This window comes from Callionymus lyra, chromosome 15 (assembly GCF_982586985.1).
Source record: "Callionymus lyra chromosome 15, fCalLyr1.hap1.1, whole genome shotgun sequence".
Classification (NCBI taxonomy): domain Eukaryota; kingdom Metazoa; phylum Chordata; class Actinopteri; order Syngnathiformes; family Callionymidae; genus Callionymus; species Callionymus lyra.
In genome coordinates, this window is record NC_141832.1 from 9,375,335 (window position 1) to 9,394,232 (window position 18,898).

Sequence of the window (18,898 nt, forward strand, 5' to 3'; positions counted from 1 at the left end):
CAGAACCGAGTAAATATATTTTTATTTAAATATCAGGCCCGTCGACTCGCTTCTGATGTCACACACGGGTCCGGTGTTGACTCTGCACTTCAGCCGACTGGACCACAATAGAAACCCAACAGCTGAGGTCCAGGTGTGGGCCTGGGCGGACCAGAAGGTCCAGTTTCGTCTCTCTTGTGTCTGAGGTTTATTTAAGCGGGTCTACGTCGAGTCCTTTGATACGACTCTGTTCTGAAGATGAAGTCGGTCTGGATGCTCGCCGTGATGCTCTCAGGTCAGTAGTACATGTGTCTAAAATGTTTTATTCGTATTTATTATTGTTTAGACTAAAACTATTTTTCTTCTTAGTTGTTCTTTGTCTTGAACTTTTCTCCTTTTTAGTCATTTTTAGTGAATGTTTCTTTATTTTAAGTGATTATTGAAATCGCAAGTTTTCAATGAAAGGTTTATAAATCTAAATAAATTGACATATTTATGTTTATTTTATGTTGATTGTTTTCAAGTTTTCGTTTTTTTTCTTCCCTTTTAGCCTGGCCCCTCACACCAGTCTGTATCTATTGTGGCCCCTAAGAAAACGTATTTGCTCATTATTGTTTTTAATTAAATAACTACTGGTTAATCATGAAGATCACCAGATCAAAAGTCACATTAACGTCATTTTTGATACTATATTCGTTTGCGTTTTCTGTGACTTAACCTTGTCTTGGCAGCCGTGGTTATTTCCGCCGACCCGGACTTCAGTTGCAGCTACATGAACATTCTCAAACAACTGAGCCTGGCGTCGTCCTCTTATGAACTGTCCAGCATCCGACCGGTGCTTGACTGGCACCATGCTACTAACGTGTCGGTCGACATGTTTATTCATGGCATCCTGGGAGTGGTGAGTGGTTGCATACGTTCTCTTTTATCATCCAAATGTATTGTATCATCGACCATTTAATTACAGTAAATACAATGAACCATTTTACACACAACCATATTTAATGTATCTCTTATGATCGTCTTCTGTCCCCAAGGACTGAAGTTCAAACCCGTACTTTTGGTTATTGTCCTTATTGTGTTGCGGCTGCAGTTGCAGACTTGCGCTCTCCGGGGCTTCTTTTCTTTATTCAGTAAAAGTAACTAATATATTTCATCTTTGTAAAGCGCCTTTTGCAGACCAGGGTCACAAAGCGCTTAAAAAACATTACAATACACAGTTAAAAAGATATACTTTAAAAGGTCAAGACAACATAAGACACAAGCAAGCAACAAGAAAGTTAAGAAAAAAGCACAAATAAAAATGTCTTAAGATGTTTCTTGAAGGAGTCAGTAGATCATCAAACACAGAGATTGTTCCAAAGCTTAGGAGCAACAGTCTGGAAGGATGTCTCTCCTCTGGTCCTGAACCGTGTTCAGGAACCATCAGTAGATTCTGATCCACAGACCTCAGAGCCCAAGCTGGGGTGTAAGGCTGGATCAGATCACTGATGGAAGGTCCGACCATGAATAGTTCTGAAAGTAAGAACCAGAATTTTATAATTGATCCTAAAAGAAACTGGAAGCCAGTGAAGAGTTTTGAGGATCGGGAGAAATGTGAGTTCTTCTACTAGAGCAGCTCAGAATTCTTGCTGCAGAGTTTTGTGTTAACAGCAGGCGGGACAGATCCTTCTTGTTAAGACATGAAAACAAACTGTTACAATAGTCCAGACGAGAAGAAACAAACACATGGAGTATAAGATCCAGGTCATGTTGTGACATCATTTTCCTCAGTTTAGAGATTTTCCTCAGTTGAAGGAAACAAGCTTGTCATTTTTTTTTTCCTTTGTTGTGCGTTTCCAGAACGAAATGACTCAGACGTTGACGAGTCAAGTCAGGATCCAAGTGGTCAGTGACGCACACTCAGTCTTGGATGTGGATCGTGTGTAACGGGACTCTCTTGACAGACCTGGTGGAATGAGATTCTTCACTGGAACGCATCGGACTTCTGTGGGATAGACACCCTGACTATTCCCCGAGCCATGATCTGGAACCCTGACATCTACATTCTGGAGGAGTAAGTGGTCTGCTGTATTCGGTGAGGGAGACATCATCTGAAAAGGACTACCAGGGGTCCAGCAGGTGGTCAAGTGAAGGTATAGTGGGGGGCCTTGGGTGTCCAGCTGGTCTTTGGTGTGAAGGTCTCTAATGGCCCTTTTCCACCAGCTCGTCTTATTCCCCCAGTTTGTGTTGGGCTTCAACCAGCACAATACATCAAAACAGTCTGGTTGCACAGCTGAAATCTGAGGCCCCTCCAGCTGCTCTCTGAAACTCCTACCTTGCAGATAGCTACCTGCTCGCTCTGGCCCCTCCAGCCTCTCTCTCAAGCCCCTCCAGCTGCAATACATTAAAGCAGATAATATTTAAATACCTGCTTTGCTCAGGTTTCAAGCGGGATGAGCCTAAAAAGGTGAGAGAGTGACGTCACAAAAGAATCTTCAGCACGACACAGGAAACAAACCTGCCATTAAAAAGAAAACAATGAAAGAAAGTATGGTATGAAGGTCCACAAAGTTGTTCTCAGTTCCAGACCTTTTTGTGTATGGTGGCCTTTCAACTCCTCCAGCAGGAGTTGGTCTTTGGGTTGCGTACAGAATGAGGTAGATCATTTTCTGTGGGGTGAGGATCTTGGTTCTATAAAGGCAGCTCAGGTGGTTTTGGAGTGGTTCTTTCTGCTGCTGATGTTTCCTTTTTTCTCCTGCAGTTCCTCTGATGGCGGGACACTGGTCAACGGGCCGTTGGCTACGGTGGACAACCAGGGCATGGCCAGCAACTTCATAACAGGAAAAATCATGACCGTCTGCAGACTCAAACTTGATTTATTCCCTTTCGACACCCAGACGTGTAATTTCACCTTCCAATCCTTCAGCATGGATGGTAACCTGACCTACTTAATGTTCTCTCGATTATTGAAACGTGGCTCAAATGTTTTTCCATGATTTGTATCAACAAGAATCAAGACTACTCAAGTTAAACCAAAAATGATTCCTGAGTGAATGTCAACCATGAATGTTCACCATGTCCTTCACAGAAGACAAACTGAGGCTGGATTTAAAGAACGGCCCTGAGATTCGGAAGCAGCTAGAGTCTAACTTGGTCATCACGAAAGGGGAGTGGAACCTGATCAAGATGAATGTCAGCATTCTGCCTTCTGGGAATGACACACAAAGCAAGCTCCGTTACATGGTGAGCAGTACTGGGGACAGTGTCTTCAGCCTCAACCTTCCATCCATCTTCTACCACTTATCTAAGGTTGGGTAGTGGGGCCGAGAGCTGGAGAAAAGAGGTCCAGGCCGTCCTGTCTCCCGAAGCTTCTTCTGGGAGAACAGTGTAGTTTTACCAGGTCAAGCAGAGACAATGTGTCCCTGGGTCTCCCAGTAGCCCAAGAAGATACCCTAAAAGGTGCCAGATCCTCTACAATTGGTTTCCCTCAAAATGTCACTTTATCTCCAAGGGAGAGGCATTCGTCGAGGCATTCATCGTGTGTCCATGTATCCTGCTCTTTAGGTCACACAATTGATGATGGTAGTTGAAAGTAGGGACATAAATGGATGGGAAAATCTGCAGCAATCGACTTCCGGCCACCGGTCAGAGGATGACTTCACTGAAGAGTATTGCCCCATCTTACAAAAAATAAATCCGCCCTTTAAAAACAAACACTGTTAAAAGGTGTATGGTCTCTACCTCAGTGACTCCCTTGCCAAACCCTGATTCTGACCTCTCTGACTCGCAGATTATTCTTAAGAGGAAGCCGATGCTCTACATCATCAACTTCATAGTGCCGCTCGCCTATCTGCTCGCCCTGGACGTGGCCTCGTTTTTTATCTCGGAATCGTCGGGCGAAAAGATGAGCTTCAAAGTCACGGTGCTGCTGTCCATCTCTGTGCTGCTGCTCATCTTGCAGGACATGCTGCCATCCACGGAGGATAATCTGCCCCTGATCGGTGACAAAGCATCTGTGGCATTGTTATCCATTTATTTAATCTTTGTTTTCAACCGCCCTTGTTTTTCACAGCGTCTTTCTGCATCGGCATCTTCGCCTTGGTGGGAATCAGCCTCCTGGAGTGCATGCTGATCTGTTGCCTGATCAACCGGGACAAAATAGTCAGCCCTAAGTGTCCGAAGTCTGATGACGTGGGCAAAGACGTCCAAGGGGGTGAGTTTGGTGATGAGGCTAAGCACCTTTGAAGTGTGTCTTATATGTGTTTGCAATCATCCTCTTTAGTTACAAAGAGCTGAGTCACTGTTCTCTAATCAAACTCCCGAATTTCAAATTCTTCTGCCAAATGCCCGGAGCTGCCAGGAGCAAAGCAGCATAAATCTATGAGCTTATATTCTAAAAAATTGAATCAAAGTCTGATCGGAACGTCGAGGAAACAAACGTTTGACCTGCAGCATGTAATCTCTGAACGATTATAAGAAATGACAGATGCATTACAAACAACTTTATTTAGCCTTCACTTGCATCAACGAGACGAAAGCTTCTTCACGCCTATGAACAGGCTACGACTGAGCCGTGGTTCTTGCTTTCTAACCTTCTTGAGGTGGTTGATTTTGAGCCAGAGACCCTTCAAGAGCCACAGCCTCGCGGTTCCACTCGATGTTTCCACACCTCAGGTCGTCATGGAACAGGTTCATTCCTGCGATCAGAGCCATGGTCTCCTCCTGTTGCTTGGTCAGGAGGGCTGACTTCTCCTCCCCCCACATGCGCTTCACGTTCTCTAGTTCCTCATGGGCCTTGTTCAGACTAGAGACCAAGCCAAAGGTTTCAAGGTGGTGCTTGTCCATTAGTGCAGACTTTTCCTTCAACCAATGATATTTCAGATCCTGCAACTCTTCGGTGACTTTGCCCAGTCGAACGTTCGAAGCTGCTACTTCCTCCATCTGGCTGGAACGTAGCCTCGACTTCTCCGCCTCCCACTGGACCTTTGCGTTCTCAAGATCTTTGCGAGCCAGGCTGAGTTTTGCATTGAGAACAGCAGTTTCTTCTTCCTGCTGTGCCAACTTATCAGATCTCTCTCTTTCCCATTGGTTCCTCTCAACATCAAAGTCTTCTTTGGTCTTGGTCAGACTGCTCTCCAGCCTGGTGATCTCGTCCAACCCGTCTGCAATTTTAATGTTCGCCTCAGACTTTTGAAGGGCCAGAACATTGACCGTCATCTTGACCTCTTGGAGGAAGTCCTCCTGCTCTTTTGAGTGGCGGTGGATCTTCTTCCACTCGACGTGGAGAGCCTTTTTAAAGTTCATCTCAGGGTTTGGGTCGCAACTTATTGGAGGACGCTCGGTGGGACTGCGGCAAGGAGAAGGCAGTGTCTTTTGGCAAACCTGGCCGGAATCTGGTCTTTCTTCTGAGTCATTTTGGTACTGAGAGACAGGTTCAGGTGAAGGATACTTCTTGACGACTGGTTTAGGTTTAAAAGGAGTTCCACCATTCTGCTCCATCCTTAGCTTTTTAACCAGCCTGTTCTCGCCAAAAACCTGGTAGACATGCTTGTCAGAAGAGTCTTCGTTCTCCGCCTCAGCATTTTCATGAGTTCTCTTTACGCTCTTCCTTTCATACACATCCGACTTATGGAAATCCATATTCTTGGTGTTTACCCAAAGGGTAGCTGTAGCCTGAAGTGACACAAGTGCAATCTGGACCTCATCTTTTATATGAGGCAGCATGTAACACAGACAACTGAAGGTGACTATGATGGGTTAAAGCCACACATCATAGGCTGCAGTTTTTGTTTCAAAGTCAAAGTACAGTAATTAATGCAGAATATGAGTTGACAAATAAATAGGACAGGGGTCCCAAACCCACGGCCGTGGGCCCTTTGCGGCCCTTGACACAATATTCTATGGCAATACATTTATAATCTAGGTTTTAACAATTGTAGGTAGTTCAATGTAAGATGGTTAATACTGGTCAAATAATATAGTTTATATAGGTAGCTAGGCAGGTAGGCAGGTAGTCAGGTAGGCAAGCCGGCAGTCAGGCAGGTAGGTAACTGTTTTAATTCCCTTGAGGAAAAGTTGCTTTATGGAAAATAAAGTGACAGTTCAATTTTACAAAAATGGCCCGTAAATTCACAGTTTTAACAAAACAGATATCAAGACGTTCAAGAAAAACTGTTGAAAGACCACCCCATTCTGTGGCCCTGCCTCTACTAGAATTGACCTCATGTGACCCCCCATTCAGTTGAGTCAGAGGAACCTAATCAAGAACATTCCGGTTCTTTTGGGAGATGTAACATTGCATCTGGCTAGCATTAAAAAATATTATTTGCACAAATATACTTTTTTTTTAAACCGATAGTTATTGTGATGATTTTAATCTGGTGTGTTTATTTCCCTTCTGCCCTTGAGCAAGCCTGTGGTCACTGTCTTGACTCTGACGCCATTCTTTCCGCCTCTGATCATCAGATCCAGATGTTGTCTTGGAGAAAGTGGACCTGAAGACGAAGAAGAAAAACGTTCCCTCAGAAAAAGACCTGCTCGCCATGATCCTGCAGGAAGTGAAGACAGCTCAACAGGAAGTTGGTAAAGCTGAGAAGCCGGGCTTTTATGAGAAACTAGCGAGGATTCTAGACGGTATCTTTTTCGGCCTGTATTTGTTGACTGTCTTCTGCCTCTTCGCTTACCTTTTTGAGCGCTGGGTACCGAAAGATTTCTTTAATGATTGAGATGGTTTAGAGGTAAATGTCCTGCAGGATTCGTGTGGTTCACGTCCATCGCTGAGGACTAACATCTGTGTGCTACTCTCCCTTCTTTCTAGCTAGCTAGTTGCTCGTCGCCTTGATGCACCAGACGACTTAAGACAGATTAATATTTATTTACCTTCTGTTTAAAAATAATTAAAGTATCCCTATCATGGTGTTTGTGTACAGGTTTATGTGTGAAAGTGTAATTGTATTTTTTAAGTCAACAAAAATTTCAGGTCAAATATTTATAACCATTTATTAAAAAATTATATATATTGTTTTCCTAAATAGGACTTGAAATATGAAATCATTGCCACAAATATACAACAAAGGGACAAAGAAAATGAATAAAGTAAGAAAGTAATTTTTATTTATATAGCACTTTTCCAGACCAGGGTCACAAAGCGATTAAACAATCAAAACAATGTTCAATAAAGTATAAACTTTAAAGGGCAAGATAATACTGAGAACATAGGAGTTCCAGAAAATCAAGGAAAAGCCTGAACAAAAAAAAGAATAAAGTTCTATCAGATAAAATCAGTGCTACAACAAAGCGGTAAAATGAGTTCTATAAACTTTTCAAAACACCTATATTGATGGTTTAAGAACATTTATTTAAAAACACATTTCGCAATAAACTACATAAGAAGTCAGGTGACCGCAGACGCCGCTTCCCCCATTTGAGTCCTTCAAATTAAAGGTTTCAGAATATTTCACGTCAGACTGTACATATTTCATATTTAATAATAAATAACAGGTAGCTATAGCAACGGCTACAAGTCGATACTATTGTGTGTCGTGTTATAAATACAAAGTAAAAGCACACCGCCGCCGATGCGTGAAAGCGCTTTCATTTTGTAGTACCACCGGAAACGCGCTTGTTTACGTCGCAGCTACAGCTACACTAGCGCGGGTCGCGGACCCGCCGTTGTTTGTTTACCGTGATATGTCGCACGATGTTTGACTCTCGTCGCCGACGAACTGACCAACCGCAGGTGCTTGCGGGAGAAAAGGTTGCTGGTTCCATTCCAGCCTGTTAGTCGGGAGGATCCACCGGATGTCCTGAGAAGCTGCAGCGGTTAGCACGAGAGCAGGTGAGTTCCTGTCAACACGTTTCACTTTCAGGTGTTTTCGCCTCACCTGGACTCAACTACTGCGACTTAATAATAGCGAACGTGGAAGAAAGTTGTTGCCAAACGTGTCACATCTATTGGTTTATAGTTTCTGACACGAATATAAAGCTTTACGATGTTGTTTAATGATTTTAGAAAATAATACAATACAGTTTTTTTTAAGGGTAACCGACTATAGTTTGAATATTTGCCACGAAACAGTCGCTCGCAAAATGACGTCACCGTGTTCACGTGACCCGGATTCTCGTCTGAGAGATGTGGAGAAAGGGGTTAAAGTTCAACATCTGGCTGACTTGATCTGTCATGTGATCCAGTCGATTTGTCGAGACATTCTAGTGATGTCTGCTCCTGTGTCAATCTTGAAAATCTACCAGATTAAAAAAAGTTTCTTCTTGGTCTGAACATCCCTGAGCAGTTGTCACTTCTCTCACCATCTTACTTTTGCAAAACACTCTCAAAATGTCCCATTTTTGTCACATCTCCTGAATCTTTTGTTACATTTCCTCTTTTCTGTGGGTCCTATTGCACCGTGAGCACTTATTCTGGTGGTTATTTTCACATTTATGACTCCACTGATGCTGATCAGACTCTCTTTTCCTGCCCATGTAATGTGAAACCTTGTTATTCACGGCATTAAATGAGCAATCAGATCGCATTTCAACACTTTGTTTTTTAAATTGTTCTAGGACCTCTATTATACTCATCAGTATTTTTCCTTTTGCACAAAACTCTCATTTAATAAAGATATTTACATTAGAAAATAAGCGTAAGCCCCGCCCACTTAAAATGCAGTGTTTTGGCTGAGAAGATTGCTGTGTCTCAAATCACATACTTAAACATACTCAAAGTTAGTATTTTTAGTGCATAAGTGCGTCTCAATTCTTAGTATGCACTAAATTGGTGTACTAAAACGACCACAAAACTGAGTATGGTTTGATGGACACTATCTACCCTAAACGCCTGCCATCTTAGTGCGGGGTAAAAAGAAGTTAAGTCATATATATATATATATATATATATATATACTGTATATATATATGCGCATATACTTACAGCTGCATTTTCAGCCAACAGTAGGAGGATGACATGTCTTCTGTGCTGATACCAGCTTAAATAACTAATATTTAGTTTCTCAAATTTTTCTTTAATTCTTCTTCCAAAGTTGCTAAACGTGCTGCCAGCAGGTGCCGATAGTGTTCCAACGGCTGGTTGAAACCATACTTAAATAGTAGTAGTAGAAGAAGAAGCTGTCCCGTCATTTCAGGTTAGTGTGTAGCAGCAGAGTTTGATTTGACACATACTATCTGTTGAGAATTTGCGTACTAGTTAGTACGTAATATATCCAGATGCATACTAACTTGTAATTTGAGACACAACACACGTCTCGTCCAAGCAACCACGCCCACTGTACTCTGATTGGTCACAAAAACACGAGTTGCATATATTGAAAAAAGTCAAGTTTTACCTTACCTTACCTTACCTTACTCGTGTACATTTCAAACTCACCCCTGAAACTCCCATTTTGTACATTAAAAACAAATAATAAAAATACAATTTGCTGCTTAATGTACACATTACAAAAACACCTAAAGGCAGAAGTAACTCTCACCATGTTTACATTAATATTTATTTTGTTTCACCATTAACATGTAGGTACTTAACCGATTTAGGGCTTCTATGGGAGGACACCTGCACCAGAGTGATGTGAGAATGTTTAATTTAAACCGTGATCTTGTTTGGCGAGATTTCAGATGGGAGAGAACTTTATGAAGTAATAACTTTAAAATGGAGAAACGTCATGATGAATGATCTACTGCATTTTGAAGAGGACGACTTCAACATTTCACTTCAATAAGTCAGGAGAGTTGGGTTTTCACATTAGGTGCCCATTAATCTGCTCGCTCTCTCAGACCAATCACAACACGGTCCCGTATTTGTTCGTCTTTTGTTTGCGCCAAATTTACAATGTCCAGCAAGATCATAGATCACAAAAGCAAAAAAAAACTAACAAAAAATTGTCATCTGTGGTTTCTTCTCTCAGGCCGGAGACATGGCGGGTGGAATCACTGAGACCGGAGAACCCTACTCCCCCTTCGTGAGTCTGACACACACCGACGCTTCACAATAGTCGTGTTTGATGGTGTGTTCCTTCAGGTGTAGATGTTGGATGTGTGAGAACTGCTGATCATTTATTTATCTTGAGGGAAGCGAGAGTGCTGACCTTCTGAAACGCTGAGCTTGCCACCGTCGCCATGACGACGGTGGATTATTTACCTCACGTCCTACACTTTGTGCTGATGCCGCACTTTCTCCGAGAGTGCGGCGGTGAGATGAGGTCGACGTTTCCCCGGAGAGTAGTCTGAGGAAAGTTTCTTGTGAATCTTTGATGGATTAAATAACAGGAAGGAACCGGTGGAAAAAAGTCAATAGTTATTTCTCAAGAATCATCGATAAATATCTCTCGTCTTTCAATATTTGAAAACATATTTTAAAAGCATACTCTTTGCTGCCTACACCAGTGCTTGGCAATGTGCTGCCCTTTATGTGGCCTTCATGACAATTATATTTTATTTATTTCTGTTATTCATTACTAACTAGTCTGTAAATATGACTTTTATCCTCAGCTTTTGTCATTTATCTGAGTATTAATTGCCTCTCAAAATGAGTTTAGTGAATATAAACAAAGTATTTGGAAAAAAGTTATTTTATGTAAAATTAAAACATATTTTTAAAGTATTTTTTAAAGAAGTATATAGAATATAATATAATTATTGATCCCCTGGAAGCACAGACAAACACAGTCGTCCTTCGAACAGATTTATTTCAGGCTTTTCCCCCCAAAATCCACCATGAAAATAAACAGAAAATATAATAATATATATAATATAATTGTATAAGGAGATTAAAAAAAGAAATTCATCATTGGCCACAATGAGGGAAAATTGTCTTTGACGACACACAAATGAAGTCTTACTTTCTTCTGCATCCACTGCCTGCTGCTACTCACAATATGTTTTACTTCTCGTGAGATCAGCGTCGCTCAAAATGGCCTACAAAATAAAAGCACAGACTTGGTCCGAGAAAATAAACAAGTCAAACACAAATGAACACTGGAAACTTCAAAATAATACAGAAGTTATTCAAATAGAAAACAATGTACTTGTTTCCTTTTAGCATTGTTAGCTTGATTTTATTGAATTTTATACATTTCCCTCCTTTCTTTGCTTGATGGCTCCTCACAACATCCACTGTATCGATTGTGGCCCCTGAGGAAATGTAGAAGCGACCCCAACCCTACACAGATCCACTGTTTTTACTGGTCAATTTAATAAATCTGCACGCCCGCTCCTGTCCTCCAGGTGGGGCTGGTGTACATGTTCAATCTGATCGTCGGCACCGGTGCGCTGACGATGCCCAGAGCCTTCGCCAGCGCCGGCTGGGTGGTCAGCATCGCACTTATCACCTTCCTGGGCTTCATGAGGTCAGTCACCTCCACAAGTGTCTCGATGCGCTGACGACTGATCCTCTTCTCTGGTCTCAGCTACATGACGACCACGTTCGTGATCGAGGCGATGGCGGCGGCGAACGCTCAGCTGCGCTGGAAGAGGCGGGAGCAGGAGGATGTGAGTGAACAAGCACTTCCTGTCGAGCACTGAGGATGTTCTCTGAAATAACGCGTCGACGCCCCCTGTAGGTCAACGACAACGAGACGGCCTCGGAGTATTCTGACGACGACGATCTGACGAGTCGACTGGAGCCAGAGTCCAAACCCATCCTGTCCGTCCGTGAGTAGACGACACAGAAGTGTTGATGACGTGCACAGCTAGGGGGTGCCGTATATATGAAGCTTTTGTTGTTGGTGACCACAGAGAGGTCAGGACACGTGGATCACTTTGACATCGTGGAGCGGGTGGAGATGGGCCAGATGGCGTCGATGTTCTTCAACAAAGGTAACGACTTCTTCATCTCCCCGCCTTGAAAGAACAAATATATAAGTGTAGTATTGTGTAAGTGTGTAGTATTGTCGAGTACTTGACTCTGGTGTTACAGATTCTACAGACAAACATGACTCTTGACTAAGTCGTAACTGCTTTCATTTGTTTTTTAAACCAAAATATGTCCAAACATCAGCTTTACAAGCTAATGGAGTCAATGTATCCTCTCGTCCTCAGTCATCCCAGGGATTTTAATGTTCGTATAGCTAAAGAGGCATCAATGATGTAATGACTATCGGCCGGAAGTGTAATTCCAACACGAAAGTAGTCTTTTTAAAGACTAATATATATATAACTAATATATGATAAACTGCGATACTGTAGTATATATTTTTAGTAATGTGGAGTACTTGATTTACTTGAATTTAGAGACCACATGACTCTTGACAAAGTCGTAACTGTTTTCAAATCAAAATTCCAAACATCAGCTTTAAAAGGTGCTGGAGTCAATGTATCCTCTTGTCCTCAGTCATCGCTGGGATATCGTGATATTTCATTGTTCCTTTAGCTGCGGAGGATATAATGATGCTGCCATCTAGAGGCAGGAAGTTTCATTGACCCACAGATGAACAATCAAGCTGTAAATATTTGGATGTTTATTGTAAATTTAAATGAAGAACTGATGAATTTCAGGAACAATATCCTGAAAACTTGAGATACTTAAGTGTACGTACATTTTCTTACATCTGCCAAATTCGGAGCATCTTCTCTTTTCCCTGCCAGTGGGCGTCAACATGTTCTACATCTGCATCATCGTCTACTTGTACGGAGATCTGGCCATTTATGCTGCAGCGGTGCCCATATCACTGATGGAGGTGGCCTGGTGAGCTGCACACGTGAACAAAATCAACTAAAGTGTATTGTAGTTTATTGTAGTTGACTTAGTACAGTGACTAATTGTTGTTTGTCCAGCGGGAACCACTCGTGCAGCGCCGGCAGTCCGAAGTACAACGACACGGATCAGTGTTGGGGTTCAGTCACCAGGATCGACGCCTACCGAGTCTTCTTAGTGAGTGTTCCTCGTATCTTGTGTGATTTTTAAATTGTGTTTAGGTTTCTCAGCGGGAGAACAAAGATCTAATGATGATTGTCTGGCTATACGACACATATCACAATACAGGGGCAACGATATGATATATCGTGATCATGTAGTAACAAGTATATATGTGTAGTATTGTCGAGTACTTGACTCTGGTGTTACAGAATTTACAGACCACATGACTCTTGACAAAGTCGTCACTGCTTTCAATTGATTTCAAACCAAAATGCATCCAAACATCAGCTTTAAAAGCTGCTGGAGTCACTGTATCCTCTCGTCCTCAGTCATCACCATGATTTTTATTTTCATATAGCTAAAGAGGAATCAAGGATGTAATGACTAGCGGCCCGAAGTGTAATTCCAACACAACGGTAGTCTTTTTAAAAAAAACAAACAATATATGATATATTGCGATACTGTAGTATATATTTGTAGTATTGTCCGAGTACTTGACTCTGGTGTTGCAGAATTTACAGACCACATGACTCTTGACAAAGTCATAACTGATTTAATTCGTTTTTAAACCAAAATATGTCCAAACATCAGCTTTAAAAGCTGCTGGAGTCACTGTATCCGCTTGTCCTCAGTCATCCCTCGTCGGATTCCATTGTTCCTTTAGCTGTGGAGGATGTAATGACTGCTGCCATCTAGTGGCCGGAAGTTTAATTGCAACACGTGAATACTTGACTGTTGACTGTAAATAAATGTATTCACTTAATTTAAATATATAATACAACATATACATTTTGTGTCCCTCCAGAGCGCCTTCACTGTCTTGTTGGCCCCCTTCGCCTTCTTCAACGCCCAGAAGACCAAGTACCTGCAGATCCTCACCTCTCTCATGCGCTGGATCGGTGAGTTGATCCACATTGAGTTTGTCCGCGGATCAATCGACGTCCTTGTCTGAAGACTTCCGTGTTTCCTCCAGCGTTCACCATGATGATCATCCTGGCGTTGATCCGTATCGGCAAAGGTCGAGGCGAGGGTCACCCGCCCGTGGCCAACCTCTCCGGGGTCCCCAACCTCTTCGGCGTGTGCGTCTACTCCTTCATGTGTCAGCACTCGCTGCCGTCGCTGATCACGCCCATCTCCAACAAGGGGCGCGTGGGCGTCCTGGTGCTGGCCGACTACGTCCTGATCCTGGGCTTCTACGTCCTCCTGTCCTTCACCGCCATCTTCTGCTTCGACAGCTCGCTGCTGCACGACATGTACACGCTCAACTTCACCGACAACTGCGACGTGCTGGACGTGCCGGCGCTGCGCTACTTCCTGGGCCTCTTCCCCGTCTTCACCATCAGCACCAACTTCCCCATCATCGCCGTCACGCTGCGCAACAACTGGAAGACGCTGTTCTACCGCGACGGCGGCACGTACCCGTGGGTCGTGGACCGCGTCGTCTTCCCGCTCATCACCCTCGTGCCCCCCATCGTGGTGGCGTTCTGCACCCACAACCTGGAGTCCCTGGTGGGAATCACCGGATCGTACGCCGGGACCGGGATCCAGTACATCATCCCGGCGCTGCTGGTCTACTACGGGCGGCGCCATGTGGAGCCCGTTCTGGGTCGGGACGCCATCAACAAGCACCGCTCGCCCTTCCGCCACGTCTTCTGGGTGTGGTTTGTGGTTCTGTGGGCCGTCTTCTGCCTCATGTTCGTCACGGCGAACATCATCCTGAACGACACCAAGAAATGAAAACGGACACGACTCGCTCAAGGGTCACCGTGATGGATCGTTGCCTTGACGACCATCGGAAATCAAGTAAAGAATTCCAGGAATTCTGGAAATCCCATCTTTTTGGCTCAAAATCTCGCCCGGCAACAGAACTTGCGACCCGATTGTGGGCGACCAAAGTAAGTCGAAGCATTGCGATGACATCATCAAAAGGCTGCAACGCCTAAAAAAAGGAAACAATCGTAGCATTTATGAGAAGATTCACGTTTGTCACAATCAAGTTTTTTTTAAGGAACCAAAAAAAACTTTAATGCTGAGTTAAAATTTCGTTTTTAATTGTAATTTTTAACGTCATCAACATGGTGTTTGTGTGTTTTATTCGTCTTTGATCTGAGATTTTCATCTCGTGGTCGGAAAGATGTTTATGTTTTTCTTTATGTTGATTAATATTTTTTTATTTTTAATTACTCAAAAGTTTACATTCCAAACTCACTTCTGACTCTCAAGAGTTGATCGCTGCTAGAAAAAAAAAGAAAAAAAGAAATCTACGTATGAATCATATTTTACTTTGTCAAAACATAATAAGTTTGAACTTTTGTAAGTTTTCAAGGTAGATTTTAATTAATTGTGCACAGATCTCTCGTGAGTTGCTCAGATTTGGTCCCAGGCCTTTTCTGCTGTTTTGGATTTTAAAAAAAAGGGAGGAAACTTGAGTTTAACGTCAAGAGGAAAGTGATTGTGCCTTCTCCAGATTATTGTCTTAATCTGTTGCTTGGATTCAGTTTTTTTCACGTGACCTCACTTTTTCTTGTGGAAAATAAAAAAATGTCAACATTTCCAAGGTGTGTCTCTCCTGCACTTCCTCCTTCCACCAGCAGGGCTTCCTAACCGCTCTCCTATATTCGGTGACAAAGCGTCTCTTTGAATCTCAAAGCATGAAAGATAAAAAAAATATAAAATTAACTATTAAGACGTTCCAGGGAAAGTTTTTGTTGGCCAACATTTCCTTTTAAGTTTAGAGGAAAACATGACGTGGGCTCCAGAGTTGTTTGTGTCGATGATAAAAAAAAAGTTTGTCAGTTCACACTTTATCACAGGCTAGAGTGGAAAATATGCGATTATTAGTATAGTATGTATTACATACAATTTAGTTATTTTTAATTTCTCGTCTTTGAAAAGTTATGATTTTTTTTAAAACATTTTTTTAATGAAACAAACTATGTTGCTTTAACTCAGAAGATTCCGAACATTTAAAGGGTGAATAAAACTGATTTAAAATGTCATCACTTCATGTTTATCCAAAAACAATTGAACCGAGACTTCTGAGAAGATTCTACGCGGGCTGGGTCTGCTGACGTCACGTCCGGCACGCCTCTTGAGTTAAAACTTCAACTGAAGCATCGAGGACTTGTCAGGACACGATCTGGGAAACCGTCAGAGATCTATTTGTATGAATGTGTTTCACTGTCGTGTTCCGACACGTGTGTCTAAGAATACCGCGTTGTTTTGGTTGAATACGTCACAGACAGCTGCAGGAACCCGGAAGTGACTTTTCCTCTGCGGCTGTGAGAAGGAAGATCATGTCGGCGTCAAACTCGGGTAAACAACTTTGATTTCTTCATTTATAGGATAGTGATAACAAAATATAACATTTAAAGCTTGTGTAAATGCTTCTGCGTGAAGATGACACGTATGGAAAAGTGTGTAATCGCGGAGTCAAACTAAAACGTTTAACTTTCGTAGACTCGTATATTAAGCGTTTTTAAATAAACTTTATTACATTTTTCAAATGTGTGTTTGATTTTTCTAGAGCTGAGGCTGGTTCTTCTGGAAAGGAAAGAGGCGGGGAGGCGCTCCGCCTTGTGTAGCATCTTGGGCCTGGAAGACAGCGAGCAGGGAGAAGAGCCCACGTCGATCAGCAGCAAGTACAGTGGAGAGGCTGCAGGCAGACAGGTGACGTCATCACATGTCTCGAATAAATAGATTTGTTTATATTCAATTATATTTCATTTTTATTTACTTATTTTAACTTAATGTAGATGTTTTTTTTATCTGTATTTGTCTTTATTTTATTTATTTTGATTGTTTTTTTTTCAACTTTTTTAATTTAAAAGTTAAAAAAAGAAGATTGAAATATTAAAAAAACTTAGTAAAAAGGTGGTAAAAAAAAAGATGAAAATAAAAATGAGTAAAGTTTAATAAGAGGTTAAAAAAAAATGTAATAAGTCATTATTATTATGGTTATTGTCCCACCAGCACAATTAAACTGACAATTAAAGTTATTTAAATAAACAAAAACATGATATATTTTTACATTTTCAAACGACATCACACTTTGACGGATTTCAGTGAAATAAATTAGTTTTTAAACTTGAGAATCATTGCCTCAAACATTAACCTTTCATCACGTTTATCAGATTTTGTGACATTTGATTGATTTATATTTTCATTCTTTCATCTGTTCAGATGAAACATTTACACGCATTAGATTAAAACATACAGTAAACATGATAATAACCAAAACCAATAATGAATATTTGTATTATTCATCTTTACATCAACATGATATAAATGTAGAACCAGACTGACTTCGTCTTTGACTCTTCCAGGTGACGGTCATTTCCAGCCCAGACTGGTTCAGCTCAGAATGCGACCCGGAGCGAAGACGGACGCTCGTCTCCTCGTTCATCTCCATGTCCGCTCCTGGTCCTCACGCCTTCCTGCTGTGTGTTCCCCTCAATCAACCAGCAGAGGGCGCCGTCACCGCTCTGGACGTCCTGGAGAAGCTGTTCGGACCTTCGTCCGTCAGCGGCGGCGCGCTCGTCCTCTTCACGCACACCGAGGAGCTGGATGAGGACGAGCGGCTGGACGGGTACCTGGACACCTGGAGGAAGGACCTGAAGGCTCTGGCGGGCCGGTGTGGCGGGCGCTACCACAGCCTGGAGTCCGGAGGAGGCGAGGAGTCCGTGCGGGAGATGATGGTGAAGGTGGAGGAGATGCTGGAGGGGAGCTCCTTCTTCACGTGTGAGCTGTACCAGGAGGAGGTGAAGAAGAGGCAGGTGGAGCTGCTGGAGGAGAGGAGAGGGGAGGAGGCGACGGAGGGAGATCTGGAGGAGGTCCGGGAGGAGGCGGAGGGAAGCGTGGAGCTCCTGGACCTGGACTTGGAGAGTTTGTTTCCTCCCGTCGCCGTCGTCTCCACCCCGTCGTTCCTCCAGCAGCTCTGGGAGAAGATGACCGGTTGGACTAAGACCATCACCAAGTACATGAGGAAGGAGGCCCTGCTGGGGGCGCTGGTGGGTCTTTTTGTGGGGGGGCCCTTCGGGGGCGTCATCGGAGCCACCGTGGGGTCAGTGGCGACTGAAGTGCGCAGGAGAAACACACAGAAAACCAAATGATTGACTTATTTATTGCTGAAGTATTTAACTATGACTGAAGCTCTCAAAGTGTTCCTCTGCCAGAGTGAAGAACACCTGGTTCTGCCGTGTCAACACAACAAACCTTTCCTTCAGCTCAGCTCTACTCCAGGTCTCTGGCAGATGCTTTAGCTTCGCTGCATGTTTTCACTACAGTTTCATATCACCCACAGCAGTATTTGCACAATGAACTAATAAAGTATTTTTGTTCAACAGATGTTTTTGTCAGTCAGTAGGAGGAGCCAGAGGAGCGTTGGGTGTTCAGAGAGTTCCAGAAGAAAGTTTAAGAGCTCCCTCTAGTGGTACTCGAAGCAACTCCTGACACTTCTGTTATTATTCTTTCATTTTTTACTAGAGTGAAGCAAAAAAGTAATTAGATACAAGTAGTGTAGTAAAAACACTGGACTACAACACGTCCTCTTAATGTTTTAGAGTAAAAACACTGGACTACAACACTTCCTCCTAATGTTTTAGAGTAAAAACACTGGACTACAACACATCCTCCTAATGTTTTAGAGTAAAAACACTGGACTACAACACTTCCTCCTAATGTTTTAGAGTAAAATCACTGGACTACAACACGTCCTCTTAATGTTTTAGAGTAAAAACACTGGACTACAACACTTCCTCCTAATGTTTTAGAGTAAAATCACTGGACTACAACACGTCCTCCTAATGTTTTAGAGTAAAAACACTGGACTACAACACGTCCTCCTAATGTTTTAGAGTAAAAACACTGGACTACAACACATCCTCCTAATGTTTTAGAGTAAAAACACTGGACTACAACACGTCCTCCTAATGTTTTAGAGTAAAAAAACTGGACTACAACACATCCTCCTAATGTTTTAGAGTAAAAACACTGGACTACAACACGTCCTCCTAATGTTTTAGAGTAAAAACACTGGACTACAACACGTCCTCCTAATGTTTTAGAGTAAAA

At 42.6% G+C, this 18,898-nt stretch overlaps 3 protein-coding genes across 3 annotated transcripts; all 3 read left to right on the plus strand.

The window, feature by feature from the left end:
* Positions 1 to 237: 237 nt before the first annotated feature.
* On the plus strand, positions 238 to 6,862 carry LOC148064828 (5-hydroxytryptamine receptor 3A-like). The gene is made up of 9 exons (XM_087809949.1): positions 238 to 274; positions 711 to 880; positions 1,822 to 1,866; positions 1,926 to 2,035; positions 2,723 to 2,895; positions 3,050 to 3,204; positions 3,752 to 3,962; positions 4,034 to 4,174; positions 6,427 to 6,862. Exons 1-9 carry the CDS (start codon positions 238 to 240, stop codon positions 6,684 to 6,686), a joined length of 1,302 nt encoding a protein of 433 aa, XP_087666075.1. The 3' UTR covers positions 6,687 to 6,862.
* Positions 6,863 to 7,561: 699 nt separating this feature from the next.
* On the plus strand, positions 7,562 to 15,383 carry slc38a12 (solute carrier family 38 member 12). Its single transcript, XM_087809719.1, has 10 exons — positions 7,562 to 7,798; positions 9,879 to 9,932; positions 11,197 to 11,318; positions 11,379 to 11,460; positions 11,532 to 11,622; positions 11,707 to 11,787; positions 12,556 to 12,655; positions 12,745 to 12,841; positions 13,632 to 13,725; positions 13,800 to 15,383. The coding sequence occupies exons 2-10, from the start codon at positions 9,888 to 9,890 to the stop codon at positions 14,561 to 14,563; spliced, it is 1,476 nt and encodes a 491-aa protein (XP_087665845.1). The 5' UTR covers positions 7,562 to 7,798; positions 9,879 to 9,887; the 3' UTR covers positions 14,564 to 15,383.
* A 534-nt stretch (positions 15,384 to 15,917) lies between these two features.
* Positions 15,918 to 18,168, plus strand: LOC148064830 (GTPase IMAP family member 2). Its single transcript, XM_087809273.1, has 3 exons — positions 15,918 to 16,141; positions 16,353 to 16,495; positions 17,152 to 18,168. Exons 1-3 carry the CDS (start codon positions 16,123 to 16,125, stop codon positions 17,935 to 17,937), a joined length of 948 nt encoding a protein of 315 aa, XP_087665399.1. The 5' UTR covers positions 15,918 to 16,122; the 3' UTR covers positions 17,938 to 18,168.
* The last annotated feature ends 730 nt before the right edge of the window (positions 18,169 to 18,898 follow it).